A 16,333-nucleotide genomic window follows, 5' to 3' on the forward strand; every position below is an offset into this window, starting at 1 on the left:
ATAAGTATATGTTTAATTTTTCAAGAAACTACCAAACTATCTCCCAAAGTGATTGTACCATTTTGCATTGTCGCCAGCTATGTATGAGAGTTCCAATTGTTCTACATCCTTGTCAGCACCTGGTATTGTCAACTATTATTTTATAGATTTTTGCCATGCTAATAGTTGTGTTGTATCTCATTGTGGTTTAATGTGCATTTCCTTAATAATTGCTGTTGAACATCTTTTTGCTTGTTTGCTACTTGTGTATCTTCTTTGGGGAAGTATCTCTTCAAATCTTTTTCCCATTTTAAAATTGGGCTTGTTTTCTTGTTACTGATTGTGAGAGTTCTATCTATATTATAATACAAATTCTTTATCTGATATATGTTTTGCAAGTATTTCTTCCCAGTCTTTTTTGTGTCTTTTCACTTTCCTTTTTTTTTTTTTTGAGACAGAGTCTCGCTTTGTTGCCCAGGCTAGAGTGAGTGCCGTGGCGTCAGCCTAGCTCACAGCAACCTCAAACTCCTGGGCTCGAGTGATCCTTCTGCCTCAGCCTCCCGGGTAGCTGGGACTACAGGCATGCGCCACCATGCCCGGCTAATTTTTTTTTTTTATATATATATCAGTTGGCCAATTAATTTCTTTCTATTTATAGTAGAGACGGGGTCTCGCTCTTGCTCAGGCTGGTTTCGAACTCCTGACCTTGAGCAATCCGCCCGCCTCGGCCTCCCAAGAGCTAGGATTACAGGCGTGAGCCACAGCGCCCGGCCTTCACTTTCTTAACAATGGCAATACAGCTTTGAACGTCTTTAATTGGGAAAATTCTAAAAGGCGCTAAAACAGAGATTTTTAATCCATGAAAGTAGATAATCCTAAAATGAATTAAATGTGCTTCATCTCTGATAGGAAATAATTTTTATTTTTATTTTTTCCCTAAGATTTGAAGGTGGCATTTTCTGTAGCCTTTCTGGGTTGTTAGGAAGCTCATGTACTTAGGATGTTCAAGGACCTTAAATAGATAATGACTTTACAAGTTGATAACTTCTCTGTGTAGTAATTTTTTTTTTTTTTTTTTTTTGAGACAGAGTCTCGCTTTCTTGCCTAGGCTAGAGTGAGTGCCGTGGCGTCAGCCTAGCTCACAGCAACCTCAAACTCCTGGGCTTAAGCAATCCTACTGCCTCAGCCTCCCGAGTTGCTGAGACTACAGGCATGAGCCACCATGCCCGGCTAATTTTTTATATATATATATTAGTTGGCCAATTAATTTCTTTCTATTTTTATAGTAGAGACGGGGTCTCGCTCAGGCTGGTTTTGAACTCCTGACCTTGAGCAATCCGCCCGCCTCGGCCTCCCAGAGTGCTAGGATTACAAGCGTGAGCCACCGCGCCCGGCCTCTGTGTAGTAATTAACATTTATTTTCAAGTGACAATATGGTTGTTGTAGCATCTATCCTCTTAAAGATCCTAAGGCTGCAGAGAAGCAAGTTTTGGATTCCTTCTGCTGGGAAGCACTGAATCTCGGTATTTGAAGACACCAGAGAAGATGCCAGATAGCATAGTGCCAGTTTTTCCTGTTGCCTAAAGCTCTTTGTAGTATAAATGATGCACAAGACATTAGAAGGTGTCTATTGTGACACTTAACATGGATTCTAGAAGTGCTAAAACATTTAAGGTCGGGAAAATATCTCCGGAGTAAAATCTGACTAAGATGGCATATGTACTGTTTTGGCCCCATTTCTGCAGTGTAAAGAGCAGTACCTTCATGAATATGTAGATGTTGTTATTGTTTTCAAAATGCAGTTATACAATTTTTAAAAATATAAATTTAATTGAACATTGCAGCAATATCTTAAATAGTAATAGCAAGTTCAGAATAGAGTGGACTGATGGATTTTAGTACAAAAAATAACTGTCAGTATATCTTTTGACATAAAATCCTCACCATCATAGCATGGTGCCTTGTACATAGGTGGATAATGGGTATTTTGTAAATATTTGTTAAATGGATGACTGGATATCTCCTTTCTCTTTTGAGAAGGAAAACCCTTAATTAACCTCTTATTCCTTTCGGCATAATGGCTTCTAGTAGCAAAGATGTTCCCATCCCATCATGTATGGGCTGCCAAACATAATATTGATATATATATTAGACTTTAATATTTGCACTTTTTCATTAAAAAGATTTTCAGAGGAGCTTTTTTTTCATTTTGCAAATGAAGAATCTCAGGTGTCAAGAGATGAACATGTTCAGAACTATATGATTTCATATTTGTAAAAATATATGCCATATGTATTTTTAAAAATCTGTAATGATGCCCATGACACATGCAATGGTCATCTGTCGGTGTTGATATTATAGATGGTTTTCTCCGTATTTCAATTTTTAAAAAACAATTAACATAGGTCATTTTTGTTGTTGTAAAACAACCAGGTGACCAAAGATAGGGAATAGTGTCAGAAAAGAAATTAAACTCTCGAAACTAGAACTTTGGTGTTATGTGTGTGTATACCATTTAATACTTGTGGATGAGAGAGAGAGAGAGACCCCGACCAAGTACTTCCCTTCAAATTTGTTCCATGGGACACATTTTTTGCAGTTAGTTTTAGTTTTTTGTTTTTGGTCATACTGTAGACATCTGTTAACTAGAGATTGGCCTGAAATTTTGTGTTGATTACCAAAGACCTTGGAAAAGCCATTGGGAGAGTATTAGTTCTTGATCATTATCAACACGTGTTTTTTGAGTTTAAGGACATCACCACCATTTTTCCCCCTAGAGAATACTTGAGAGAACCCTGTGTTCCCTATAACCTATATGTATTTTAGTGACTTTTTAAACTGCCAGTTAATATTTGAGACATAATCAACACTATGGTAGTAGCAGTACAGTTTTATCTAATACAAATAGGAGGGTTTGTTCAAGTTTAGATAACACTGGGTCAATCACAGTATATTTAAAATTAAATAATTCTGTGGCAGAAGGCCCAGGCCTGGTGAGGATGCAATGGCAGAGTCCACAGAAGTACATGCTTGGCCATCAGCAAACAGGTTAGGCTCGCTCAGAGACCATTTTACAGGGATTTTAAAAGGGACCTTGTTGAAACATGATGTTCTTCTTTACTCTGTAGGTACTTTAACATTAGTGAATTTTATAGGGAAAAAAAAGATGAGAGTTTAACCACTGGGGAGATTTGGCAGTTTCAATTAAACAATTGCACACTTTTAATGTTAATTTTAAAATCAAGACTGCTGGTATTTGGGCATTCAGGTTTATTTTTCTAGTGGGTGATGTGCTTTTGTATTTCTGATTTTTTTTTTTTTAATGAAGTATTTGATCCCAAAGGGTTCTTCCACCTTTAAATCTTTGGTTTTTGAATTCTGGAGTTTAGTTTTATATTTAGCAATAACTCCAGGTTCTAGGTCTTCTGTGGCATTTAGTGTTTCTCTTCTGTAAAAGTGGTTTCTTTCTGGGAAGGCCAACAAAGGCAGTGTGATGCTTACCCTCCTCTTAGTCCATTCTCAGTCTGTTGGATGCAGATGGCTTCCAGGAGCAGGAAAAACTTGGACGATAAGACAACAGCTATTACTTATTGAGCTTATTATATGTGAATTGGCATTTTCTGATCTTCAGCGCAATCTACAAGGTTCAATTATTACTGCCAACATTTTACCAACGAAGCAGCCAGCGCTCAGAAAAGATGAACAGTTTGCCGAAGGTCACAGAGCTAGTGGTAGTGAATCCTCAGGTAACACTTGGTCTGTCTTCAAAACCCATACTCCCAGCTGTGCAAGGTTAGCTCCAAGTAAGGCCATCAGCTCTCTTGAAATTGTGCTCCAGAGGTGTTTGTGATTTGGTGATACTGTGACCTTGTATGATTTTTGTTTGTTTTCTGTGTTATATTTATTTCTTGGTAGGATCCTGGAATGGTAGATCACTGGGATTCATTATTGATATCACTAGTAAGATTGTGTTGCTCGTGTGAATTTGAAGGTACTGATTTTTAGGAGCATCTTCTAGCTGAAAATTCTTTAAACAAATTATTTTTGACTCATGTATTTTAATAATTTATATGGCTTATGAGCTCATATATTTGTAATGATCATTGTAGGGCTTTCATTTGTGAATGTTTACAGTTTAACTCCCTGTATTCTTTCTAGCCTCTTATTTATAAAAACTGTATACTTCAGATTGTCTTGCAGATGCTGGTGATGTCAGGTCTAGAGTCTACTCTTATTTAGACTGTCTGTCTGTAGGTTGTTTTTCACCATTAGCCCTCATTATTTTAAATGAGTACCCACCCACCTTACACTCTGTAACCACATGTTTCCAGAGCTTCTCTGGAGATAACATCTTGTAGCTTACCATCCCCCACCCCCAACTCCTTTTTCACTTCATTCATAAATATTTTATAACTGAAGCCCAGAAAGTATGAGGGAAAATACCTATGAAGAGAGGGCCTCTCTGGGTATGTAAAATTCAGAAAAATTTAGAAATGTGTTGCTTCTGAATGTGAAGCTTTCAGACAAACTTCATCATGTGTTTAACATACATTAGTTTGTAAATAAGGAGTCCCACTAATTGCATTTATGGCTCATAGCGAAACTACCTGTTATGTCTTGTTACTCTGAGGGAAAAAAAAATGAGAGAATTATATATATGTGTGTATGTTAAAAAAATTGGAATGCAGAAAATAGTGTGGTATAAATTGTCTCTAATTATTATTATTATTTTTTTTTTTGCTGGGGAGGCAATTAATCAGTTTTTCCTGTTAACTGTGATAGTCACCTGAATTCAGGTGTGCCATGCTTAGAGCAAACGGTGCGGAATGCCTCCTTTTGTAAAGCAATACATTATTGTCCTTCTTTCTCCTTTTATGGAAGTGACTAAAAAGCACCAGAATTGTGTGATATTTTATAGAATCACTGTTTACTCATATCAGATATTATTTTGCCTTTCAATTGTGATTTAAAGTTTTGTTGTATTCTTAAGAATGATTTCATTGGTTAAGGCCAAATGTGTTTCTGGGGAAAGTGGTCCAGTAGTGTCTTTTGTTTGTTTCCTTTTGTTTTGATTTAGTAGTTTTATAATGGCAAACTAATAGTCTTCAAATTTTGCGTTATGGTCAATGTTTCAGGAACATTCCATAAAATGAGTCTCATCTGTTTTCATCAGATAAGGTGGGCCCCTCCATGAAAAATCTACAGAAAAAGGTGAATTCAGTATGTAATGACAGTATATCAGGTCAGGCCAGGAAGCCACCCAACCAGTCAGCTCAACTCCTCAGTTTCCTGACAAGCAAAACTGAGACCTAGGATCTACCTTGGCTGTGGTAGTACAGGAATTGAGCTTGCTTCTTCTGACCTCTATTTTGGTGCTGTTTCTCCAGTATCTTGCTATAGTGTTTATGAAAAACAAAGAGTGTCCTCTCTCCTTCCTTAGTGATAATGATCACTGATTACAGTAGTATTGGAGCCTACGTTTACAAATAATAATTCCTACTAGATGTGGTGGCATGCTCCTGTATTCCCAGCTACTCAGAAGGCTGAGGCAGGAGGATCCTTTGATCCTAAGAGTTCAAGACCAGCCTGGGCAACATAGTAAGACCCCATCTCAAAAAAAAAAAATTCCTGAAGAAGCATATTAATTTTGTTTTTCTTATGAGTTATCCTTAGTAGGATTTGAGTTGTTTTCAATGCTATAAAATTTTAAAATACACATGAGTCTGTATGGTCACAAGTATCATCTAAAGTGAAGTTTCTTGTGCTAAGAAATTTATATGGACTTAGGTTCAATTGCTAGAGCTATTTATAGTTCTCCTCCCCACCCCCACCCCCCAGCCCCACACCAAATTGTCAAGCAAAAGGGCTCCTCCAGAGGTTCATTGATGATTATGCCAAGGTCTTGGGGGCATTATTCCTCCCACTTTTTAAGCCCAGCAGGACTCAAGGGTTTGCTTTATATCTTAACTACTACTGTAGAGAGAGGTAGTCAACAGGATTCAAATAATACTTAACAAGGCTCAAAGTTTGCACTTAAGATCCTGGGCCCTGGAATTCACATTTCCTGTATTGGGCCACTTTTTGAATGGTCTTGAGGAAGTTATTTTAGCTCAGTTTCCCCATTTGTAAAGTGAGATTTTATGTGCAGTCTTACCATGTTACAAGCATTCGTTGCATGTTAGCTGCTGCTGCTGCTCCTGCTGTTTTCTTTGCTGTTACCGTTATTCCCAAGCCAAGCAGTTTTCCAGACCTGCCTTGGGAGTGGCTAGTAGGAAGGGATGTGGATTCCATTTCTAAATTTTAGTGAGAGGAAAGAGGAGGAGAAGGGACTTACATCTACCACAGTACTGAAGGTGTCACTTCCTTTAATAGCAAATTTTACCTGACTGAATAGAAAATATTAATAACACAGCATTATTATCGTTAGCTGGCTTTGGTGTGCTTGACTTTTCTCTCTTCCCTCCTCTTACCAATATGTTGAATTTACTAATGGGAATGTCGCACATGTGAGCTTTCACGGTGATTTCTAGAGAGGAGAGACCCGAGGGCTCAGCCATGGAATTAACCATAGAACCTGATGGAGGCACCTTAACTGACCCGGCGCCTGCTGGGGCTTTCCTTAGGAGGCTGTCTTAACCTGTCTTTCATGGTGTTGATAGCAAGTGGGGTGTGGGAGAGAAAGCCAAGTCAAAAGGCAGCTGCCAGGAAAGAGGGAAATGGTTAATAAACTACTTTTTAGCCGTTTGAACTGGTTAATTGTTGAGTTATATCGCTGAGTGAGTTCTCTCCTTTCTGCTGACACTCTCAGGAGAAACTGGAAATGGACTGCATACCTATCGTGTATGCACTTGTCTCTAGCTCGCATCTGTTCGTAAGCTAAAAATGAAATCCACTTACAACTGTTACCTGGAGGACTTTTAAAAGTTTCCAAGAAAATATGACCACAGTAGATCCGAGGACAAGCTTTTATTGTCCTTAACAGGGGCTCCAGAAGCTACCCTCACCTGCAAATCTATTTATCAAGACCCAGGGTATTCATTTATTTATTTTGATCAGATAGCACTTTATTTTATTTTTTTTATTATTATTTATTTATTTTTTTCCATGATTAGGGTATCCTTAGATTTTTTTTTTTTTTATTTTTTTTTAGATAGCACTTTAAATATCAGAGCACTGAGAAGCCACACTGGCCCACTAATGGAAGTTTGAGACATTTTTCCCAAAGATACTTAAAGGGGGAAAAAGGGTGGAAATCCAGGATCCGGGTACATTGCTAAATTATGGGACATAATTTATTACAAAAGATTGAGCTTTGATGTACTTTCTAAGCATTGCATTCTGAAGCAAAATTATTAGTATTTCTGCACATTTTCTATGCTCATTTTTCTTGCTTATCTACAAAATTTCAGTACCTAATTCATTTTCTCTTGGTTTAAATGCTTTAAGCCCTAATATCACTTATTTAACAGTGTGCTTTATGTTTTCCAGGGATATCAGCATGAACAACATTACGCAGTTACCAGAAGATGCATTTAAGAACTTTCCTTTCCTAGAAGAGCTGTAAGTATTACTTTGAGAAAATGTGTGTGTATATGTTTTTCCCCCACTCTCTTTGGGAGCTTTTACTATGGAGATAATCAGTTCTGTTAGGGGACATTCAGATAGCTGTTTCAGTGGACTTTGTGTGGAGGAAATCATGTCTTGAGTTTTTAAGGAACATAGTTGCTGAAGTTATTTTTGTCAGCCAGAACTAAAAAAAATGTTACTTCCATGGGACTTTTTTTTTTTTTTTTTGCTGCAATTATTATGACCATGAATGCTGCAGTGACACAAGCTAATTACAGGTTTATCCTTAGATAACAAGGCTGCTGGATAATTACCATTGTTGCCAAGGAGTTGTTGGATGGATAACAGAACCATAAAAAAATAACACAAGGTGTTTAGGGTCGTGATGGAACAGACGACATCAATAGTGAGCCAGCAGGAAACTGAGTGTAGTTCCCCTTGGACATCTGCAGATGATCTTGGGAATGAGGTGAAGGCATGGAACATCGTCCAGATCTCTAAGAGCACCTTTAAGAAGGTTTCTGAGCTTAGTCAGTTGTGGCTCACATTTCCAATTTAACAGTTTACATTGTGGAAAAATTTTTTTTCCTCTTGTTTTAACCTCCATTTTGTTGTGCTCTCCACATTTTTTTTTTGAAGTCCATAATCAAAATAGGCACTTTTGGATTTTAAAGAAATCAGGAACTATATGTTTATATTTTAAGAATCCCAGTGAAAAAATAAAAATCGGACTTGAATCAAGTTAATATAGGCTTTTAAAAGCCAGGCTAATGGATTATGTAATACATAGAGGTAGGAAAGTGACAGATTGATGCTAAGAACATCAAAGAGATACAGCCCTGAAGGAATCTAAATTCATATTACAGATCGTGCCTCACAGCCCAGCTGTTGAGTATTAGATCCAAGTCAGTGAATGTCTCCTGTCTTAGCTCGGCCTCTCCCCTAGCATAAGGAACAGGACTCAAATAAGATATACAGATTGTGCTCTCTGCTTCTTGCAGGGTATCGAAACAGCAGTTAAGGGCTTAATAAAGTTAAGGAGAAATTTTTCTTCCCACACTACTTAGTTGAACATAATGCTCCCACAGCAAAAATTGAACAGAGATTATTTACTACTTAGAAGTTTGTGAACGGGGTCAAATTACTTAACCTCTCTCTGCTCACTTTCTTTGTCTATGAGGTACAGATACTAATAATCCCTCCCTCATAGTATTCTAGAGAAGACAGAATGAATTAATATATGTTAAATGCGTAGGATAGTGCATGAAACCGAGTGAGTGTTAAATAAATGCTAGGTGTTTATTTTACTGTTATAAAAGAGCATAAGAGAGAGAGAGAGAAAAAAATATAGTAGAATGTATGCCAAATGTTATCTTTGGATAAAAGGATTAAGTGTGTGTTTTATTTTATTCTCACCTTCTGTTTTTTATTCTGCAGTGAGCATTAATTATTTTGAAATAGTTATTTTAAGTTAGCATTTTAAATAGAGTTAAAAAGGAGTGAACTGTGCATTTGAAGCCTCCACCTCTATCCCCCAATCAAGCCTTAAGATGACTGACCTCTTCTTTTTATTTCACATATAATTTTAGACTTTAGGATTAGTCTCTCTTTACAGAAGTAATTACGTGATGAAAGGACATTAACAAGTGGCTGTTCAGCCTTTGTGTAACCACTGTGGGATACGTGATGCACCAGACGGGCAATGGTGCATCTCCTCCTTGTTCTGGACGGGGCCATTCTGTGCGGACCACTTTTGTTGGCGCCTTTAATTGCCGGTTATACTTGGAGGGATTTTGCCGTGAAGACCTGGAAGTGGAGTCAGACCTGGTTAATCTGCTTTGTGAAGTTCACAGCTTAGATTTCTTAAAATCTCAAATGACCAAGCATTTGTCAACCTCATGAATTCTGTCAACCAGGATTTTTTAATTGGAGCCAAATTGAATTTGACTGCTGGTTCACTGTAGCGAGGCCATGTTCTCTCCACATTCTGCTGTCGCAGTAATGAAGCCCATCAGATCAAGTCAGTACACCTTCTCCAAATGTTGTATGGGATCTCAAAACTGAATTCAGTTAGGAGAGCTGAGTGTTATTTCTAAAGAAACACTTCAAAATAGTCCTTAATGCTTTAGTAACACTGTAAGCATTCAAGGGAATTTTCCATGTTAATATAAACATGGTGAAAAGCCTATGTTTTTTCTTCATAGAGCAATGTAGTTGATTGTGACATTCTAAAATGATGCTGCCATGACTATTGTAATATTTCATAAACAGTGTAACCACTTGTCCAGAAGTCATCTGGAAGTCATTTAAGAGTGATTGCGAAGCCAAATGCCCTGAGTAGAAATGATTTGCTCAAGGGTTTTTCCATGTTAGTTAATGAAGTGCACTTTACAAGATGTGACTGGGTTTGGCCATGTTTGATATGGTGGTCTAGAGTGCTTGGAGTATTGGGTGGAATCACTCTCCAATAATATGGCAGACGTGTTTATAGATATTTACACAATCACCTACTCTTTCAACAAACTCTTTGAATTCCACTCTATGCCAGGTCCTGTGGTGGGTACTAGGGACGCAGACATGACCATGGTCCTGTTTTCAGGGTTGATAGACTCTCTAGAGCTGTGCTGTCCAGTACTCTAGCTACTAGATACAGGTGGCTATATAAATTTAGATTTAAAATAATTAAATAAAATTATTAAATTAAAAATTCAGTTCCTTAGTTGAACTAGCCACATTTTAAGAGTGCAATAGCTACCTGTGGCTAGTGGCTAGTGTATGACACAGCTCAGATGTAGATCATTTCCATCATTGCAGAAAGCTCTGTTGTACAACGTTGATCTAGAGGGAGAGGCAGAACTATTAGGTCATTAAATATGAAATGTCCAATTTTGAATCAAAAGTTTAGTTTATTATATCTCAGACAAGAAGCAGTATAATCACAGTATAAGCCTAAACTATCAACACAGTTTTGCTATCTTAAGGATTGCTTGTTTATGCCAGTAGCAAAGAAGTCTGGAGAGTGAGTGATGATGAAATTGCCAAAGGTGTTTTCCACAGCTTGTTGAGAATTGAATATTTTTCCTTGCAAGAAGTGGTCCAAAGCCTGGAAGAAGTGGCAGGCAGTTGGTGCAAGGTCCAAGTCTAGGCTCTGTAGTTTGAGCAGTGTTGTTTGTGCGACATGTGGTCAGGTGTTGCCTTGCAAGAGGATTGGCTAGTCTCTCTTGACCAATCTTGGCTGCTTAATCGCAGGCATCCTCATCACTTCGTCCAGTTGGTTGCAGTAGACATCTGCTGTAATCAATTAACTAGGTATCATAAAGCTGTAGTGGATAATATCAGCACTAGACCACCAAATAGACACCATTAAATTTTGATGAGTATTCAGTTTTGGACTGTGTTTCAGCACTTCATCTTTATCCAGCAATTGTGCCCAACACTTGAGATTCTCAAAAAGAATCAATTTTTTATCACACATAATAATATGATGTAGAAATGATTTGCCTTTATGTCGTGACAGCAAAGAAAGGCAAGCTTTCAGAAAATTTCTCTTCCGACGCTCATTTAATTCATGTGGTACCCATCTATCCAACTTCCTTACCTTGCCTATTTGTTTCAAATGGTTCAATATTGTTGGAATAGTAACATCAAACCTTGCTGCTAATTCCCACATAGGTTGAGATGAATTCATTTCCGCTACAGCTTTCAGCTCATCATCCACCCATGGTGTCAGGTCTCCCACATGGCTCATTTTCAAGATTAAAATCACCAGAATGGAACTTCTCAAACCATTGATGCCCTGTGTATTCATTAGCCACATCCTTCCCAAACATTTTGTTGATATTTTGAGCTGTCTGCACAGCATTAGTTCCATGACAAAATTCGTATTTGAAAATAATGTAAATTGTTGACTTATCCCTGCTTTCACAAAAATTGCTCTAGAAAAACACTTTGAAAGCTAATCACAAGTCAAACCATGCATTTGAAAGAATGAGGATGTACCTTCACAATAAAAATGAAACAAGAAGTGTCTGAATGAAATGTGAGAGATATCAACTGTCAAACTTAATACTTAAGGAAATTGGACATTTCATACATAATAGCCTATAATACTGGGTGTGTCATAGTGAAGAAGTATGTGCAGGGAGCGGAAGCCTAAATAAAGGCAGTACATTTAGTTAAGACTGTAGGATTTGGGAAAGGATTCCTGGGATAGCTTCCTGAATCTTGAAGGACGCATAGGAAGAAGTTACCCGGGCAAGGGTGGGTCATAAGCGTACTCCGGGAAGAACTTCATGGCATATGCAAAGGCCCAGAGGTAGAAATTTCAGAAGTTTAAGGACACACGAAGGGGCTTGTTATGACAAGATTGAAGCTTAAATATAGAAAAACATCAGAAGATGAGGCCAGATCATGAAGCATCTTTTTAAGATCAGGAGTTATACTTTATTCGGAAGGACTTTATTTGATGTGAGGATGAGTGTTAGGGAAAGAGACTAGGATTTTTGCTCTGGATAACTGGATGCCAGTTGCTGAGACTAGGAACACAGCTGACCTGTTGGGGGCCTGAAGGATTTAATTTTATAAAGATGTTATGGTAAATAGCATGAGCTTTACAACGTACACACATTTATTCCCATAACTCTGTAAGGAAATCAGTTTCACAAAGGTAGAAGCTGAGCTAAAGAGGTTAAGGGCCTCGTTCAAGTTCACGGACCTGGTATGCTGTTTTGCTGGGACTTGAAGTCTGGCCTCTAGAGCCCTGTTCTCTCTGAAACACTGTAAGATGTGAGATATATATATATATATATATATATATATATATATATATATATATATATATATTTATTTTTATTTATTTATTTTTGTTTTTGTTTTTTTGTCTCTGCAAAAAAGACAGATGATATATATTTATTTTCAGGGAAATATCCCATCCAGCTTTTTCAGTGAAATGAACTTTAGGTGCTAACCAGTTGTTTTATTTTTACATTTAACCTACTTTTGAAAGTTTTATAGCTTTTAAACATTATTACCCAGTGATTCCACAACCCCCACCCCCACCACCACTCTTTGAGAATATAGAAACATAGGTTCTAGTCCTAAATTCAATACATGCAAAGTTCTGAAATCTTGGAAAAGTCTTGTTTTTTGTACTTTTTCTAGTCTTTAAAATGGGACTTTTCACAAGATTACTGTAAAGGAAAAATAGATGAATTTATGTAAAAGTGCTTTGTGACCATAAAGTGGTATGTCTGTGTGAGGTGAGGTAAATTTCTCTTATCATCTTAAACATTGCTATATTTCTTTTTCTTGAGGTTTTTGGAGGAGAGGTGGTTTTTTTTAGAGGGTAGGAGTTGGAGTAGGCCAATATGGGTTTCTGTCAGCAATGTAAAAGGAGAGCCAGAATTTTTGGAAAACATCGATTTAACATTGACAGGATCTGTTGCCTGGTGTAATGTTGCCATAGATGTTTTTGGTCCTCCTTTGGACTTGTCAGGGCATTGGTAGCCATTTGGGGAATGGCTGAAATTTGGAGTTGTGAAAATGATTTAGTTAGAAACAGCAGAAGGAATATGCAACTACTTTTCCATAGGCTATCACTGAAAATCTCTGCGGCTCTTACTTTGATGTGGCAACAACAGTAGAAGCCATTGCCAGCTTTGGCAGGTGGACAATTATTGTTTAAAACATAGTATATGACTAGGATAATTCCATTTGTTTCGAAACCTAATTTGACTTTGGAAGGCTTTGCAATGCTAAAGTGAAACTTAGGTCTCTGAGTACTAAATGAAGATTGTCATTTCGTTTCATCTGTGTGGCAATTCTAAATGGAGGCACTACCTTACAAAAGATGACCAGCAAAACATTTGAACAGGGAGGTTTAAAATCAAATAAAAACAGGGGTGGGTGAAAATTAAATAGTTTTAAATAGTTGAATTATATATAGAGACATATATAATATGTATATATCAAATTCAGCTATTCAATCTGTGTATATAATTCAATCCATATACAATAACATATATTTAAAACATATAAGAGCATTCTGTGTGTATATATTATATACTAAGATAATTTTAGACTTTTAAAAGCTTGCAAGCATAATTTTTCATATACACTTCACTCAGATTCCCCAAATGTTAACATCCATTCTCTTTCTTGCTGTCTCTCCACATACACACACATAATTTTCTTCTGAATCATTTGAGAGTAAGTTGTGGACAAATCTTTACGTATTGCAGTGTTTATTCCAGAAACACAAGGATATTATCTTAAATACCATAGTATTTAAGATACCACAGTACAATTGTCAAACTCAGAAAACTAGCTTTGATATATATAATCATCTGATCTGTAATTCTTATTCAAATTTCAGCAGCTGTCCCACTGATATCCTTTAGAGCAAAAGAAAAAAAAATCTTGTCTAGCCTATAATCCAGAATCACAAATTGTATCTGATTCCTGTGTCTCAATAATTCATTTTAAATTTCTAAAACTATTTTTTTCATGGTCTACTTGAGCTAATGCTAAAAACTTAATTATATGCCCAAAACTCAAGTGCATACTACCTGATTTAATGCTCACAAGGCCCCTATGAGGAATTTATTATTACTGATTTACAGATAATGACATGGAGACTTTAGAAAGGTAGAAAAATCTTACTGTGGTTACATAGTAAATAGCAGATCCAGGAAATTAATCTTTGTTAATCTGATTCAGGTCATTCCTCTTAATCTTGAAACTATAATTTTGCCTTAAAAGGCACAGAATTGGAGGGAAGCTAAAGGGGCCATCCACTTTACTATCACCTGCAGTTCTAAATAGGTCTACAGCTATCAGAGATGATCGGCTGCCCAATATTTCCCATAGTAAGTTCACAGGACACATTTGTTAATGAGGACTTCTTCCTAAATAAGATGTTCTTGTTTAGCCATACCCTTTTACAGATGAGACTATCAAGCCCTGCTAGTAGTTAAGTGGCTTGCCCAGAGTAACATAGTTAGTGTGTAACTGAGCCAGAACTAGACCTACAGGGTTCCATGCCATTTCTAAATATCCTATCAACTTTTATATCTCTGAGTTTTATAGGTAGTCTTGAATAATCTTACTGTGTTGTTTAGAGCTATAGAAAGTAGCTGTTGTTCTCTTCTAATACTTAACAAGGAATTTCCTTTGCTTCCAAACTAAAGTTTGACTCACTTAAAGTTTACTCCCTTGATGAAACCTTCTCAGATAAGCTCTATTGACTGAAGTAATTTCCCAGAAAAAGCAGAATAGTTCCTCAATTGCTCTGGTGATGTTTGACAGTTAAAAACAATTCTTTGGAAACATTCTCTTGTTCCACTTCATAGCCTTCTGATAGGATGACGTGGGAGCAAAGATCACCACCACCCTTATTGTTGGGAAGTACATAGCAAGCTCATAGAGGAGTGTTGCTTGTTTTATTCCTATCATTCTCTGGAATGTGTCATTTGGGTTTAGAGAGTAAGGGTGAAAAGAGAAAAATGGGAAAGGAGCTTGTATTAATTGGGATCTACTATGTGCTGGGTAGGCATTCCTAGGACATTGTTTTGTTTTAACTGATGAAACTGTGTGAGCTGTATTTATTCCCATTTTGCTGATGAGGAGGCTGAGTTTTTCCTCAGAGAGGTGAAGTGACTGGCCCAAGGTTACATAGCTCATGAGTAAGGAAGCCTGGTGTCAATCTCAAGTCTGACTCTGCCCTTGCAGATGAGGAAAGACTTACTAGACAAGTCATTAATTCAACAAACATTTGTTAGCCAAATCACGGTGTTCAGTGCTGAATTAAATGGGATTCTTGCTTTCAAGGGAGAGGAAAAGTATACCCAAGTGATGGGAGTTCAAACAAGAAAGGAAATTACATTTAGCAAGAAAAATTGATGGCATTTTTGAAGAGCCTTGAGGGATGGAAGGAGTTATTCATGAGGAGATGTGCAAAGATGTGCAGAGGAGCATGAGCAAAGGTGGGAGACAGACTGGGATAGGTAGTAAAAATGTTTGGTTCGGTTGCAATGTTCAATTCCTGAGAGGAAGTTATGGGATTGAAACCTAGAAATGAGTTTGGGGCCAGATTGAGGACCTTTCTTGGCAGACTAATAGAGTTTGAGCTCTTGAGTGACCATTGAAATTTTTCGAGCTAGGGAATGACTTGATCAGACATGACCTTCAATAGTTGTAGTCTCATAGCAGAGAGTTTGGAATTGAGAGAGGTCAGGGAGACAGATGAATGTGCAAATGGGGCAGTAGTCCAGGTGAGAATTATGAGAATCTGAATTAGGGCACAGGAGAGGCAGGGAGAGGGAAGAGGGAAGCTATGCAAAAGATGTTATGGAAATAGAATCAAGAGGATGTCTTGGCTGGGATCATAGGGTTGACATCATGACATCATTGGCACCTAATTTTAAAATTACCAGGAGTCTGGTGGTGCTTTGACAAATTAGAGACAATACAGGAAAATAAATTTTTTCAGAAGAGAAGCTATTAAGTGCAACTTTGAATATACATATTGAGTTCAGGTGGGATTTGAGTGGGGGTATCTGGAAATACAGGAGTGGAATTCAGAGTAGAGATTGATGGGTATAGATTTGAGAATCTTTTATTTTGAGGTGATTACTGGAAACATTTGATTGAAAGAGCTTAGAGTAGAAGAAAAGGGAAGAAGGCCAAAGACAACTCCTTGGGAAACACTTGAATCAGGGTGTGGGAAGAAGACCAAGCACCAGAGGAGGAGGAGAACTAGGGCAGAACCATGCCCCAGGAGCTGTGGGAG

General features: G+C 37.4%; 1 protein-coding gene across 1 annotated transcript in view; it reads left to right on the forward strand.

Annotated features, from left to right (window-relative positions):
- LGR4 (leucine rich repeat containing G protein-coupled receptor 4) overlaps positions 1-16,333 on the forward strand; it is a 99,509-nt gene that overhangs the window by 45,749 nt on the left and 37,427 nt on the right. The window contains exon 2 of the mRNA XM_012744649.3: positions 7,468-7,539. Within this exon, the coding sequence (XP_012600103.2) occupies positions 7,468-7,539 (72 nt within the window). The remainder of the gene's footprint in view (positions 1-7,467; positions 7,540-16,333) is intronic.

Source organism: Microcebus murinus, chromosome 4, assembly GCF_040939455.1.
Source record: "Microcebus murinus isolate Inina chromosome 4, M.murinus_Inina_mat1.0, whole genome shotgun sequence".
NCBI classification, from domain to species: domain Eukaryota; kingdom Metazoa; phylum Chordata; class Mammalia; order Primates; family Cheirogaleidae; genus Microcebus; species Microcebus murinus.